General features: G+C 40.6%; 1 protein-coding gene across 1 annotated transcript in view; it reads right to left on the reverse strand.

Annotated features, from left to right (window-relative positions):
• AGPAT5 (1-acylglycerol-3-phosphate O-acyltransferase 5) overlaps positions 1 to 17,097 on the reverse strand; it is a 119,310-nt gene that overhangs the window by 16,158 nt on the left and 86,055 nt on the right. The window contains exon 6 of the mRNA XM_054023129.1: positions 13,689 to 13,850. Within this exon, the coding sequence (XP_053879104.1) occupies positions 13,689 to 13,850 (162 nt within the window). The remainder of the gene's footprint in view (positions 1 to 13,688; positions 13,851 to 17,097) is intronic.

The raw sequence follows: 17,097 nt of genomic DNA on the forward strand, positions 1-17,097 counted from the left end.
GAGGATTATGAGCCTTTGGGTAAAACAGATGCGGTGTAGACTATTGCTTCAAAATCCTTTTGTGTGGCTCCTACTGCAAAACAAAACATATTTCAGAAGGTTGTTTTGTATACCACTGGCCACAGACTACCAAAGGGAAAAACCACAAGTGTCCAAACTCAGTCAGACCTGCAGCATAATAATGGTTGATGCACAGGGTACCTTAGCCCAGGTCCTAATCTAAGAGTGTGATACACCTCTACCCCGATATAACGCTGCCCTCCGGAGCCAAAATATCTTACCGCGTTATAGGTGAATCCGCATTATATCGAACTTGCTTTGATCTGCTGGAGCGCGCAGCACCGCCCCCGGAGCACTGCTTTACAGCGTTATATCGGGTCGCGTTATATCGGGGTAGAGGTGTAATTGCTAAATTCCACTCAAGACAGGTAAAGGTATGAGGCTTCACACCTGGGGGGAGGGAGCGGGGGAGGTGAAGTGTGTGCACTCAGAGACCAGTAAGGAGTCAAAGGTGCAGCAGCTAGCTCCATAAACTGTGACAGACATCAGACATGACCAGAAAAGCCTGATTTTTTCCATTAATCTGAATGGATTTTCTATAGAAAAGACTACCACAGGGCATATGCACACTCCAGAAACTGATATTATTGGGAAAGTATTTTATTAGATTATTTTCATATGACCAAAGAGAAGCACATTATTCATTGTTAAACTGCTGAAAGACTTAGCATATGAATATTACCACAACACATTACTTTTGTTACGATCCTGACTGGCAAAAACTTAATGCATGTACCTAAATGTATGCATGTTAATAGTTCCATTTACATCAATGACATACATACAAGGATACCACCATTTTCATTAACCACCAGGTTGCCGGAATTAATCTTTAACATATGGTTCTACCATTCTGTCTCTATTCCTATATAGAATAAACACAGCATATTACCACTTAAGCTTTAATATTATCTTTTTACCTACCCCAGGTTAAAGCTCTGTTAATTTAAAAAAAATATTCTCCAATACCTCTCTCAGGGTAAAACTGTGGTTTTTGTTTTTTTAAAATGTCATGTGATATGGTAAAATATAGCAAAACTGACATTCAAGCTAAAAGTTTCTTAAATGAAAATTCCTCCCGCATCTTTCAAGTGGAAAGTTTACACCAGGAAATATGAGCATTATTTTTATTGTAGCTTGTACATATTCATGGGTTGTTCATGGCATCTAGTTATCTAGTCATATTTAAAAGCCAGCCACATACTCAGGTCAATTACTTTCTGCAGCACTGAATTCCACATGCCGACAATACGCAGCATCAAGAATGGTAGTGTCTTCTTTACTTCCCCTGCTCTAAATTCATTGTTCTTTGATTTTTGCTGTGTCCCTTTGCTCTTTTATATTAAGGGACAGGTTGAAGTGATGTGGCTTGATCATTTCTCACTGTGAACATCATCATTCCAATTAGCTATTCAAGCCCCTCTCACTCTTCTCTTTAACAGGTTAATCATCTAGTTTCAGATTCTTACATCGTATCTCTAGCTATCTCGATTACCTTTCTTTGGAGCTTAAGACATAAAAGGTGAAATAAAATTTGGACAGTGCTCCTGATGAGGATTATTTTCTATATCTCTGATTTCTTTTTATTGCCGCTGCACTCCGGCTAACCCACTATTACCTCCTCAATATGACTATTTCCTATCTCTTAGCCATCTCTTAATTCACAAGATATTGACTATTAACCCATAGCAATTCAATCTTCATTAATCATCTTCTGAAGGTTTTAATCTAAATGCTTTTGAAAAATCCTGGAAATTATTCTCACTGGGTAACTTATCTACCATTTTATTAGATTGTACCAAAAATTTAAGGAATAAGAAAGGCATCATTTTCCTTCAAGGATGTCAAACTGGTTTAATCCTTTCAGGTTATATTGATCAAAATGCTGCAGTAACTATAAAACAAAACAAAACCTTTCAGACCATGTTGTCTGGAACTGCCATAGGGCTGTCAGTAATTCTCAGGATTTCCTTTGGCTCCTTTAACACAGAGTCTATCTTTATGTCACTTGCTATTTTTATTCAGTGTTTATCATTGTCAGACGCTACTACTTCACATTTTATTTAATCTAGAATCCCCAGATAAATACCATCTGCTTGTGTTAAAAACCCCAGGCAGAGTATATAAAGATGCAAATATGAATTTAGTGTTCACTGAAGTACCAATGACAACACTGGAGTCTAATAGAGATTATTAAAAATAAACAGGTAACTAGCAGTGCAAGCTTCCCCACACTGGTCCACCAAACTTTCTCATCCCTTACTAGGAGATACCAACTTTAGAGGTGTGGGAGAAGATAGTTTTGTGTAACCACCACTTGTTTGCACTGACGGCTCCAGGCAGTGATGTGATGTCCCCAAGAAACTTGATTGAGACCACTCACTCATGTCACAAGAGGCAATGAATAACCAACAAAATAGAAAGAACTTTCAGTCAGTGATTGGGGTTGGATGTGATGCAGTACGACAGAGGTAAGGAGCCCTGCACCAACTCTGCTATAGTTAAGATTAAAACCAGCTTTATGTTTAAAGCTCGCCTCTTCTAAGTACTCTAAAATCTGCGTGGTTACTCAGATTGCCTTTAAATTTTGTGTGCCTTGTGGGGGCATGGGGTTTGGTCAGTGATCCAAATTTGGGGCTATTTAAACAAGGAGTTCTCAAGACATAGCCCTGGAATCAAACAGCTTTTCTTAAAACTAACATGTTCTGGCAGCAAATTTTTGTGCAGATAAAGATCAAACCAAGGCTGACATAATCACACGAGGGTCTCAAGTGCTTGTGAGCGACTCCAATAGAGTGCATGCCATCCATTAGCCTTTAAAATATTATTAGCCAAAGAGTTTAGTTATTTAATTAGGCACTTCAACCTTTGCAATGTTTGGCGTTGCACCAAACAGATTACACTGAGCATACACAGACAGAGGAGCCAACGGGATTTAGTGCTGAAAGTTTCACATCAGCTGGGTGGCTCAAGATAAGCACTACTCCTGAAACTGGCACATCCAATGAGCGTCAGTTTGAGTACCACCTCAAGCAGAAGGCATACTGCTAAAAATCTGTCTCTGATGGGGTGTGTGTGGGTGTAATCAAAGTATTTTAGCAAAAAAAAAAATTAGACATGCAAATGCTTGCTGGAAGGGGAGGGGCATTTTATGGATGGGAGAATGGGAGCAAATATAGTACAAATCTTAAATGAATCAAAAGTACCATAGAACCCCTATGGATAGAAATTCCATGCCTGAAAAATAAGAATATAGCAGTAAGAATATACTATTGACCACCTGACCAGTATGAGGGCATTGACTGTGAAATGCTCAGGGAGATTAGCGAGGCTACAAAAAAGAAAACCCAGTAATAGGGGCTTTCAACTATCCCCATACTGGGTACCCCTCACCTCAGGACAGGATGCACAGATAACATTTCTAGACACCATCTGACTGCTTCTTGGAGCAGCTAGTCCTGGGACCCTCAAGGGGAGAGGCAATTCTTGATTTAGTCTTAAGTGGTGCACAGGATGGGGTCCAAGAGATGACAATAGTTGAACCACTTGGCAATAGCGACCATAATGTAATTAAATGTAACATCCTTTGGGAGTGGGAGTGGGGAACACCAAAGAAACCTATCACAATAACATTTAATTTCAAAAAGGGAAACTATACAAAATGAGGAAGCTAGTTAAATGGAAATTAAAAGGACCAGTCACAAGAGCAAAATGCCTGTAAGCTGCATAGAAACTATTTAAAAACACTATAATAGAGACTCAAATTAAATGTATTTCCCAAATAAAACAAAAAATAGTAAGAGGACCAAAAAATCCTACCATGGCTAAACAAGAGAGTAAAAGAGGTGATAAGAGGCAAAAAGCCATACTTTAAAAATTGGAAGTCAAATCGTAGTGAGGAAAATAGAAAGGAACAAAATCTGGCAAGTCAAGTGTAAAAGTATAAAACAGGCCAAAAAAGAATTTGAAGGGCTATTAACAAAAGACATAAAAACTAACAGCATTTTTTTTTTTTTTTAAGTACATCTGAAGCAGGAAGTCTGTCAAACAATCAGTGGTGCCAGTAAACCAGGGGTTCCCAAACTTGGTTTGCGGCTTGTTCAGGGTAAGCCCCTGGTGGGTCGCAATACGCTTTGTTTACCTGAGCGTCCACAGGTACGGCCGCTCGCAGCTCCCAGTGGCTGTGGTTTGCTATTCCCAGCCAATGGGAGCTGTGGGAAGTGGTGGCCCAGCCTGTGCCGCTTCCTGCAGCTCCCATTGGCTGAGAACGGCGAACTGTGGCCACTGGGAGCTGCGAGTGGCCAGACCTGCGGACACTCAGGTAAACAAAGGATCTTGTGACCCGCCAAGGGCTTACCTTGTACAAGCCGCGAACCATGTTTGGGAACCCCTGCAGTAGACAGTCAAGATGCTCTCAGAGCACTCTAAGAAGAAAAAGCTGCTGCAGAGAAGCTAAATGAATGCATCAGTTTTCACTGCAGAAGATGTGAGGGAGATTCCATACCTGAGCCATCTTTTTAGGTAACAAATCGGAGGAAGTGTCCCAGATTGAGATGTAGATAATAGATAAGTTTTTGGAACAGATTGATAAATTAAACAATAATAAGTCACCAGGACCAGATGGTATTCACCCAAGAACTCTGAAGGAACTCAAAGATGAAATTGCAAAACTACTAATTGTGGTATGTAACCTATCACTTAAGTCAGCCTCTGAAACAGCTGACTGGACAGTAGCTAATACAATTTTGATTTTTAAAAAAAGCTCTAGAGGCAATCCTGGCAATTACAGGCTGGTAAGCCTAAATTCAGTACCAAGCAAATTAGTTGAAAGTAAAGAACAGAATTATTAGACACATAGATGAAAATGATAGGTTGGGGAAGAGTCAACACAGCTTTTGTAAAGGAAAATCATGCCTCACCAATCCATTAGAATTCTCTGAGGGAGTCAAAAAGCATGGGGACAAGGTGATTCAGTGGCTATAGTGTACTTGGATTTCAGAAAACCATCAACAAGGTCCCACATCAACAGTTCTTAAGTAAACTAAGCTGTCATGGGATAAGAGGGAAGGTCCTCTCCTGGATCCGTAACTGGTTAATAGATAGGAAACAAAGGGTAGGAATAAATGGTCAGTTTTCACAGTGAAAAGAGGTAAATCGCAGGGTTCACCAAGGATCTGTACTGGAACCTGTGCTGTTCAACATGTTCACAAATGATCTGGAAAAGTGGGTGAACAGTGAGGTGGAAAAATTTGCAGATGCTACAAAATTATTCAAGATAGTTAAGTCCAAAGCTGACAGTGAAGAATTACAAAGGACTCTTATTTAAACTGGGTGACTGAGTGCAAAAGAGCAAATGAAATTCTATGTTGAAAAGTGCAAAGAACTGGGGGGGTCACCTGATGGAATTAATAGGCAGCAAGTTTAATACAAATAAAAAGAAATACAGTAACTCCTCACTTAACTTTGTAGTTGTGTTCCTGAAAAATGCTACTTTAAGCGAAACAATGTTAAGCGAATCCAATTTCCCCATAAGAATTAATGTAAATGGGGGGGGGGGTTAGGTTCCAGGGAAAGTTTTTTCCGACAGACAAAAGACTATAATATATATACACACACACAAACAGTATAAGTTTGAAACAAACAATTGAATACTGTACACAGCAATGATGATTGTGAAGCTTGGTTGAGGTGGTGAAGTCAGAGGGTGGTATATTTCCCAGGGAATGCCTTACTGCTAAATGATGAACTAGCACTCGGCTGAGCCCTCAAGGGTTAACACATTGTTTTTAATGTAGCCTCACACTCTACAAGGCGGCACAAATGGTGATAGGGGAGACAGCATGGCAGAGAGAGACAGAGAGACACATTGTGTATGTGAGAGAGTTGCCCCTTTAAGTACCCTGACCGCACTCTAAGTACATTGCCTTTTAAAGTAGATTAGCAAGTTGAGACAGCAGCTGCTGCTAGCAAGCTCCCTCCGTCCTGTGATCCCTGTCATGTCCCCCGCCCCTCCCGTAGAGATAAGAGGCGGGGGGGCAGGAGTGGGGGAGGGAAACACCCTGACATTAGCACCTCTCTTCCCTGCCCCCTCTGCACAGCAAGCAGGAGACTCCTGGGAGCAGCTCCAAGACAGAGGGCAGGAGCAGCACACAGCAGTGGGGGGAGGGACAGCTGAACTGCCAGCAATTGATAGCCTGCGGCTGCCTCACAGGGAACTTAGGGGAGCAGGGAGCTGATAGGGGGGCTGCCGGCCCTCCCTGGTTCCAAGCCCCCACCAGCTAGCTGCAACGGGCTGCTCTTCCTGCAAGCAGTGAACAAAGCAAGAGGCTGTCAAACAATGTTATAAGGGAGCATTGCGCAACTTTAAACGAGCATGTTCTCTAATTGATCAGCAATGTAACAACGAAACAACGTTAACCAGCACAACTTTAAGTGAGGAGTTACTGTACTTCTCCATAGAATGCATAGTCAACCTGTGGAACTTGTTGCCATGGGATGTTGTGAAGGCCAAAAGTATAATCGGGTTAAAAATACAATTAGATAAGTTAACGGATGATAGGTACATCAACGGCTATTAGGGACGCAAACCCATGCTCCAGGTGTCCCTAAATTTCCAACTGCCGGAAGCGGAGACTGGATGACAGAGGATGACTCAGAATTGATTATAAAAAGTAATTTTCCCTCTGCTGATATTCACACCTTCTTGTCAACTGTTGGAAATGGCCAACATCCACCTTGATTGCATTGGCTCGTTAGCATTACAAAAGTAATTTTCCGTCTCTTGATATTCACCCCTTCTTGTCAACTGTTGAGAATAGGCCACTTCCCCCTTAATTGAATTGCCTCATTAGCATTGACCCGCCACTTTGTAAGGCAACTCCCATCTTTTCATGTGCTGTATATATATACTGCTTACTGTATTTTTCGCTCCATGCATCTGATGAAGTGGGTTTTAGCCCACGAAAGCTTATAACCAAATAAATTTGTTACTCTCTAACGTGCCACAAGGACTCCTCGTTTTTTTTTTCAGAATTGACTGTAAATTCTGTCAAATGGTCTGTAATTCCCTCTGAAGCATCTATCACTGGCCATTGTCAGAGACACGATACTGGGCTAGATCAGAGGTGGGCAAACTACAGGCCGGGGGCCACATCTGGTCTGTGGGACCCTCCTGCCTGGCCCTTGAGCTCCCGGCCGGGGAGGCTAGACCCCGGCCCTTCCCCTGCTGTTCCCCCTCCCCTGCAGCTTCAGCTCACTGCGCCGCTGGTGCAATGCTCTGGGCGGCGGGGCTGTGAGCTCTTGCCTGACCCAGCCTCTGTGTGGCGTGGTGGCATGGCTGGCTCCAGCCGGGTGGCACGGCTGTCTGTCCTGGTGCTCTGGGAGGCACGGCTGTAGTGCTGCCAGCCACCGGTGCTCCAGGCAGCGCAGTAAGGGGACGGGGACGGGGGGGTTGGATAGAGGGCAAGGGAGTTTGGGGGAGTGGTCAGGGGCGGGGGTGTGGATAGAGGTCGGGGCGGTCAGAGAGTGGGGAACAGGGGGGGTTGAATGGGGACAAGGGTCCGAGGGGGCAGTCAGGAAAGAGGGGGGGTTGGATGGGACAGCGGGGGACAGTCGGGGCAGAGGTTCCAGGGGCCATCAGAGGACATAAGGGTGGCTGGAGTAGGGGGGGCCATCAGGGAACGGGGGATTTGGATGAGGCAGATGTCCTGGGGGGCGGAAGGGGTGTCAGGGGGTGGGGCTGGGCCACATCTGGCTGTTTCGGGAGGCACAGTCTCCCCTAACCGGCCCTCCAACTATTTCAGAAACCCGATGTGGCCCTCAGGCCAAAAAGTTTGCCCACCCCTGGGCTAGATGGACCATTGGACTGATCTAGTACAGTTGTTCTTAGGTTCTGTTGCTTTAGTCATTTACACTGCCAACATCTTGTTTGTCTGGAGAGGCACTGTATTTTAACCATAGAGTAAGTAGTGCCCACTTTACTCTCTCTCTTATGACTAAGGCTGCGAATTTGTCACGGAGATCACAGATTCCGTGACTTTCCGGGACCTCCGTGACTTCTGCAGCAGCTGGAGCGGCTGGCCCAGGGGCTCACCTGAGGACCTCGGGCAGCCCCTGGGCCAGCCGCACAAGCCACTGCTGGGTCAGTCTCGGGCCATCACGTCCCCTCCCTCCCACCCCCGCAACAGCAGGATTTTGGGTGCGTGTGGGAGGGGGCTCAGGGCTGGGGAGCGGGAGGGGGTGAGGGCTCTGGGTGGCACTTACCCTGAGAGGCTCCCTGGAAGCGGGACATGTCCTTCCCTCTCAGCTCCTAGCGCCACACGCTGCCTCCGCTTGCAGGCACTGCCCCCGCAGCTCCCATTGGCCATGGTTCCTGGCCAATGGGAGCTGTGGAGTCAATGCTTGGGGTGAGGGCAGCGCACAGAGCTAGAAGCCGAGGGAGGGACATGTTGCCGCTTCCAGGGAGCTGCGAGGAGCTGGGTAGGAAACCTGCCAGCCCCGCCAATCAACCCCCCCTCACCAGCGGGGTCCCGGGCCACCCCCTGAGCACCCCTGGCGCCCCTGAGCACCCGCAGCACCCCCTGGGCTGCCTCCCTCCCACAAGCACCCACAGCACCCCCAAGCCACACCTCCCCTCAAGATTTAGCCAGGGATATATAGTACAAGTCATGGATAGGTCACAGGCCATGAATTTTTGTTTACTGCCCGTGACCTATCCATGACTTTAACTAAAAATACCCTTGACTAAAATGTAGCCTTACTCATGACTACCACTGAACACAAATTGTGAGCAAAGAATTAACCAAGTCCCTAGACACATATGGGATCTGAGACAATGACAGGGGCTCTTGTGAAGAATTTTGTTTTACAGTTATGAAAGCATGTTGGATTTCTTGAGAAATATGTTTTAACTATATGGAAGTCAAATTTTATTCACATGGGAAATAATGCTTCAACATAATAAATCTACTGCCTTCAATTAGAGTTGTGCTTATCAAAAGTTTGTTTTCCATACAATAAATTCCAATCAAAGCTGCTAAATTGAAAAAGAAATGTCAACTTTATCTTCTTTTGAAAGTTAACATGATTGTGCTGCCATTTTGTTTTCGATGTGAATTACATTTTTTTCTTTTTAATTTTGACATGAATATGTACATGTCATATATTGGATGTTCTATAATACTAATTTTAGGAATTTTTTTGTATTGATTCCCAGTGCCCTCAAACCATGTTATATTAATTCTTGAACAAAACAGTTCTTAGGCTATTGCCTGGCAAATGGTAGAATGGTCTTTTCAGAACATATACTTTTCTTCTATTTTGTGGCTTGAGGGTTCAAGAGAATGACAAATATGACCATCTTCATAATTTTTCATATATCCTTACTCGGGCTGTCGATTAATTGCAGTTAACTCACGTGATTAACTAAAAAAAATTAATCACGACTGAAAAAATTAATTGCAATTAATCGCAGTTTTAATCGTACAGTTAATAGTTAATAGTTAATACATTTCAATTCGTATTCTATCTTTGGATGTTTTATACATTTTCAAATATATTGATTTCAATTACAACACAGAATAAAATGTACACTGCTTATTTTAAATTATTTTGATTACAAATATTTGCACTATAAAAAGATAAACAAAAGAAATTCACCTCATACAAGTACTGTAACGCAATCTCTTTATCATGACAGTGCAACTTACAAATGTAGATTTTTTTTGTTACATAACTGCACTCAACAACAAAAGAATGTAAAACTTGAGAGCCTACAAGTCCACTCAGTCCTACTTGTTGTTCAGCCAGTCATTCATACAAACAAGTTTGTTTACATTTGCAGGAGATAATGCTGCCAGCTTCTTATTTACAATGTCACCTGAAAGTGAGAACAGGTGTTCGCATGGCACTTTTGTAGCTGGCATTGAAAGGTATTTACGTGCCAGATATGCTAAACATTCGTATGCCCCTTTATGCTTAGGCCACCATTCCAGAGGAAATGCTTCCATGCCGATGATGCTCGTTAAAAAAGTAATGTGTTAATTAAATTTTGACTGAACTCCTAGGGGGAGAATAGTATGTCTCCTGTTCTGTTTTACCCGCATTCTGCCACATATTTCATATTATAGCAGCCTCAGATGATGACCCAGTACATGTTGTTCGTTTTAAGAACACTTTCACTGCAGATCTGACAAAATGCAAAGAAAATACCAGTGTGAGATTTCTAAAGATAGCTACAGCACTCGACCAAAGGTTTAAGAATCTGAAGTGCCTTCCAAACTCTGAGAGGGATGAGGTGTGGAGCATGTTTTTAGAAGCCTTAAAAGAGCAACACTCCAATACGGAAACTACGGAACCCAAAACCATCAAAAAAGAAAATTGACCTCTGCTGGTGGCATCTGACTCAGATGATGATGTTCCTGCTAGTGAAGGCAGGGGGCTGGATTCGATGATCTTTCGGGGTTCCTTCAAGTTCTATGAGATAGGCATATCTCCATATATATGAACATGCATCAGTCTGCACTGCTTTGGATCATTATTGATCAGAACCTGTTATCAGCATGGACGCATGTCCTCTTGAATGATGGTTGAAGATGAAAGGACATATGAATCTTTAGCACATCTGGCACGTAAAAATCTTGCAACGCCGGCTACAACAATGCTATGCAAATGTCTGTTCTCACTTTCAGGGGACATTGTAAACAAGAAGCGGGCAGCATTATCTCCTGCAAATGTAAACAAACTTGTTCGTATAAATGACTGGCTGAACAAGGAGTAGGACTGAGTGGACTTGTAGGGTTTAAAGTTTTACACTGTTTTGTTTTTGAATGCAGTTATTTTTTGGGTACATAATTCTACATTTGTAAGTTCAACTTTTAAGATAAAGAGATTGCATTACAGTGCTTGTATGAGATGAATTGAAAAATACTATTTCTTTTGTTTTTTACAGCACAAATATTTATAATAAAAATAAATATAACGTGAGCACTGTACACTTTGTATTCTGTGTTGTAATTGAAATCAATATTTGAAAATGTAGAAAACATCCAAAAATATTTAAATAAATGGTATTCTATTATTAACAGCACGATTAATCGTGATTATTTTTTTTAATCGCACGATTAATCATGATTTTTTTAATCACTTAACAGCCCTAGTTCTTATATGTTCAATAATAAATTATGTAGATTATGTGACTACTACAAGAATCTGGTATGTTTTGGATAGATGTTTCATATGGCTACTTGGTTATGAATAAAATAATTATTTAGCTGAATGTTTATCACATGTGTTAGTTTTTCTGTTGCTGAAAGTACAGACAAGTGTGAGCCATAATCATCTCAACCTTCACAATTAGTTGGCTGAAGGATACATCTAAATTTTTTTTATATATTTGTTTATCACCATAAACTTACGCAGCACTTTACAAACAGACAGAATATATTAGTTGATCATAACACTTGAGACAAGATAAAAGTTCAAAAAGATTTAAAAAAAAAAAAAAAAAAAAAAGAGAGAAAGCTAAATGTTAAGATTGAAGAACTGAATGGAAAATAGTGTTCTCAAAATGTTTACTACAGATGTTCATCAGGCTTGCAGAATTACAAACTGAATCAGGTTTTACAAAAGTGCACCTTGGCAATACTCAGTACTAGGGAGCTACCATAAAAGTCTGAAGAGAACTTTAAGATGACAAGTAATAATGTACGGAATTCTTTCTTAAAATAACTAGACAAATAATATCAGATATTTAATAAACAAACTTCTATTATAACAGTAATGGGGTAGTCAATTGAACTTTATGAGAACAGAAAGCTATATTAAAAAAAATCTGGAAAAGCTACAGTGCAATAAAATATGTTGATTAAAAATTGACACTGTTTAAAGTTTTATTGGACGTGTTCATATGACTACGTTGGGCCTAGGAGACAAAATGCTTCGAGTTCAGAACATTGAACATTTTTTTAAATGGGGTGGTGGTGGTGGGGGGGGAAAGCAAGTCAGCAAAAAGTTTCACATATTCTTGAAAATATTTTATAATTGAACAAAAAATAATTTGGACTTGGGAACAGCTGAACTACATTTCTGTCTACAGCTATGAGTTATTCTTAGATGGAAGAAGAATAAGGAGGTCTCTAAAAAGACAGATTTTTATATACATCATTTTTGCAATGAAGGAATATGTTGAGTAATTATTTTGAAAAAAATGTGTTGGTCACACTTAAGATTTGTACAAGAAACCCACCACTAAACTGTAACAAAACAATGGTCATACTGGTTAGATGAAGATCCAGGCTCCTCCTTCATACTATCACAGAAGAGCAACCCAAAGTTCAACTGCATACTTTATACTGCATACAGTTCTTTCAAATAGCATAGAGCTAGAATGCTCATGCAATCCTTTTTACCCTTGCTCCGACTGAAAAAGACAACTCTGCACCAAAGCAGACTCTGAAGTCAAAAAGGCTTGTTCAGCTAGTATGCAAAGTCAGATTTCTAATGTACTGAAAAGACAAATTACAATTAAAGAACAGGTTTGACAATGAACATTTTGGCCTTCATTACTGACAGATGCAACTTAATGCAACCAGATAGTGATGCCCAGAAGTGATGATAACTCACCAATTGAAGCTGGCGAAAGGAAAACATCTGGCATGTCAATACCGTTGCAAGTAAACTTGAGTTACATGGGCTGTAGCACACGAAAGCTTATGCTCAAATAAATTTGTTAGTCTCTAAGGTGCCACAAGTACTCCTGTTCTTTTTGCGGATACAGACTAACACGGCTGCTGCTCTGAAACTTGAGTTACTTTGTTACAGTAAAAAAAAATCCTGTCTCCTGTTTTAAGAGAGTTAAAGGAACTACTACTAATTAGTTTAGTTAGAAATCTCCATTAATTCATCCTAATAGAACATGATCATTGAAAGCAATTGAACTTTAGGAGAGCAGACGGTTATATTAAAAAAAAAAAACTCTGGAAAAGCTACAGTGCAATAAAAGATGTTCATTTAAAATTGACACTGTTTAAAGTTTTCCTGGACATGTGTCCATATGACTAGATTGGGCCTAGGAGACAAAATGCTATATTTTTGATAAGATTTTAGATTACATTAAACTGTAATAATTTTATTTGTAATTTTTCAAATAAAGTGTATACTTTCCCTTGTAAATTTTACCAGCTATATTCTAAGGCGTTCCACAGAAAACCAAAGGCATGACAAAAATAGGGGGGCCAGAGAGGAAGGCTTTAAGCGAGTTTTATAGTCTCCCAAACCTGGAGTCAGCACAAGCTTAAAAGTTAATGTCATCTGGCTGCCAATGGCCACAAGAGTTCATCTTAATCATTTGGTACGACTTGGCCACAGGAATATTCCCTGAATTGAGGGCCAGAAGTGGTGACCTGGTGTAGGAGCCTACAGTTTAGGAACCTCCTACCGAATTGTGTAGGAGTCACTATATATGCTCATCATCCACAGATCCCCAGGGCGAAGTCCTCAGTGGGTTGGATCCACCAAGCTTTACTGCTGCTGCTAACCATCTGAACAGCGCAAACTGAGCTGTGTGATGGATCTGGCCCTGTATTTTTATAAGTGCATGTATGAATTAATAAATAATAATGTCAACTCACCAGTCATGGACGGTGCCACTTTTCTTTGCCCTTTGTGGTCCACAGTACCTTCATATGCTACTGTAACATCATAAACTGCATCTAAGTAATTCTTCATTGAGTCAATGGCAACATGAGTTGCCTTTACACGTGGTGTCAGCACATGTTTTAATACTGCAAGCCCTAGGAAAGAGCACAAACACACATTGGAAGGATACAATTAACTGGACTTAAATACTGAAAATATACAAAGGAAAAGTCATTTTCAAAAGACGATTGGTCAGGGGTTTCCAAACTACGGTCTATGTAGAGCAGTCTGGCTACATATTGCTGGTTTCTCCTACTGATATCCATTTGCTAAACTGCATTAAAAAGACAGAACATATTTAATGTATTTTTACCTAAACAACTGCTGTAGTTGCAATAGAGACATTATGTGATTGTTAATGGAAAGGGAGGCTGGTCCACAAAACAATCTCTGAGGAGTAAATTTCAAAGATATGGTTCACTGTGGAAAGGTTTGGGACCCTCTGTAAGTAGTAACGAACACCATTTAAATTCTGCGAGCGGGGTGTGTGAAAAATGTCATTCTATAGCTTCTTTCTGACTCTCAGCGGTATAAAGTGAGTTGAAATTGTGAAGAAATGTTAGAACATAAAGTTTGTTTCCTGAAATTTTGTATCCTGGAACTAACTCAAAAGGCAAAACATAAACACAGGTAAATTCAAACAAGTTTAATATTTGCCCAACATCTTACTCCCTGTGTGCAACCAATTTTTTCTCCACTACATATTGAGTTCCATTACTCCTCGACACCAGTGACATAGAAATCTATTCAAATTATGTGTGATTAGACAGGATGCTATTCTTGGATGCACTGTCAAAGTGTAATTGGTGATTTCAATATGCTTACATTGTTTCTCCTCCCTAAATACTAATTCTCCCTCTTTCAAAAGGCATTGTATAACCGCAACCATCCCACTGTTTGAGAAGTCAAAAGTGTGGTTATTCTGATAGCCCATCAACTCCAATTTTTCAGTTTGCCAGAAGAGGCTGATTAAGAGCAATCAAAGGTCTTTCCTCATATGAGGAACCAAATTCTGTTCCTAACTAAAATGATGCTGCTATACTAATGGTGCAGTCCCCCTCTCTGTGTGCACATACATCTTTGCAACTTCTGTTCCTGGCCCTTCCTCATCCCATTTTCTCTACGATTTTGTTTTCACTTTGCACAACATAGCATCACTGCTGCTTATACCATCACTGCCAAGGGAGCACAGTCTGAAATAGCAGCAGCATCACAAATGGGATTCTACTATTAAGGAAGTTTGAAAAAAGCAAGGACGGACAGAAAAAACATGCACGTTCTCCAGCTCCACATCACATTTAACCTGGAGATATTTGATTAATCCTGTTTCCACACTTTTATAAAATCAAGCCAGTAACAGATAAGAGATATCATGTTGAGATAGGCTAGAAGGAAAGTGATAATACCGAAGGTGTGAAATGAGTATCAGGAAATATCACTACCCATTTATTTTACAGAAATAATATTTTCATAATAATGTGAATCATGGAGCGTCACAGAAGCCGGAGACTGAAAAGAGACAAGGATAACTGTTCCCTAGAGAATATACTTGAATGCTTTGATCACTCCAGTTTAAAATGGACTCAAGCAGTGGGGCTTTCACAACTTCACTTGAGAGATTACTATACAGTCTAACAGATCTCTCTTACAGTGTATTATCCCTTCAATTCAACCTGAATTGTTCTTTCCTCATTTCTATTCCATTATTGCTAATTATACCATTTGGATCACTAAACAACCCATCCTTAGGACAGTAGTAATGCAGTTGTGTGTTTTGATTGGCTCAGGACAGCCATTTGATGTATAATTTTGATAATGTAACTGACAAGATATTTGTTTAAAAACACTTTGCATTTCAAGCATGAAAAATGAAGTCTTTGCACATCTGACCTGGGAGCTGTTTAGCAACTGGAAACTGAAGTTTTATTCTTGTGAAATTTACTCCTCACCTGTGCTTTAAAAAAAAAAAAAAAAAAAAAATTAAAAACAGAGGGCTTTCAAAAGTTTCCATTAGAAAATATCTCTTCATGCTAACTGAAGAACTCATAAGCCTTGAACACTCTCCCAGTTTATTCTGTATCTTCCTTTGTATACGACTGGGAAAGAATTCTTTGCCCACCAGAGAGGAGGAAAAAGGCTAAAAAAACCTCAAGATACGAGAACTAATGAATGGTATTTGCCAATGACTGCTAAGAGGGCCCATAGCCTTCCATCAATAAACTATAACAATTCCCATTAAAGTCAGTAAAGTATTATGTGGTCTCCAGAAGACTATATCCCCAGGCAAACAAACACCTTGTTATTTGCAAATATGTCTTAAGACTAGTTCAACAATTCATGGGAAAACAGTTTTCAAAGATAACTTACTCTAACTCCATTAAGGCAGGCAGGCACATAGTGAGGTGGATAGAACACTCACTCCTCCTGGGGATGCTAGAATACCTGCTGCATTTTTCACACACAGCAAAGATGAGCAGATGAAGGTCTAATTCAAAAGATACTCAAGCATGTGTCTAACTTAAACATATAATCTCACTGACTATTGCTTAATGGGACTATGTCTTGCTTAAAGTCAGACACTGAATTGAGGCCTTAGAAATGGCTTAGATAAAAACTGGAAAAAAAAGCTTACTTCCAGCTAACAGGTGCATAACAGAAGATAGGTTGAGCAGATGTGGCTGGGGAAATGTGGAATTAAGAAAACAACTGTGAAGGAATGTCAAGAGATCTACACTCCCTGAACAGCTAAACCTTCAGAGTTTTCCTGAGGAACACCAAGTTGCCCATTGGCTTGCACACTGGTTCAGTCTGAAGATCTACGTGACTGGACACAAAAAAGTACATAGTTTCATAGCACTGTAAAAGTTTTAACCAAAAAGTTTAAAATCCATGATTGCTGTGGCTGACCATACCCATTTCTATGTAAGAAAACGTACTTTTGAGCATGCCCAGAATATATGTACTTTTATCTGTGTTTGATAGTGAAACTATGGTCTAGTTCCACAGAGTTTGAACGTGCACTGAACCTCAGAAACAGATGATCTGAAGTCAGTGTTTTGATGTTTTAAAAATACTTCTATAAAATGGACCGCATGTGAAGTGAAAAATTCCAGTCTCTTGCTGTTAACAAAACTTCTTCTCCAAGTAAAATATTAGAACGCTTTGGAGATTACTCACTTTTAGCCTCAACTGTTCCAAGGAGATATTCTATCTTTTGTTGGTTCTGTCTCAAAAATGTTCCCCATGCCGCCTGCTCACTGAACACCAGAATTTCCAAAGCAGAGAGTAAACATATTAAATACTGCAGTACTGCTTAAGGAATTTTTGAATTTACAGAGTTAA

The sequence above is a fragment of the Malaclemys terrapin genome, chromosome 3, assembly GCF_027887155.1.
Source record: "Malaclemys terrapin pileata isolate rMalTer1 chromosome 3, rMalTer1.hap1, whole genome shotgun sequence".
Classification (NCBI taxonomy): domain Eukaryota; kingdom Metazoa; phylum Chordata; order Testudines; family Emydidae; genus Malaclemys; species Malaclemys terrapin.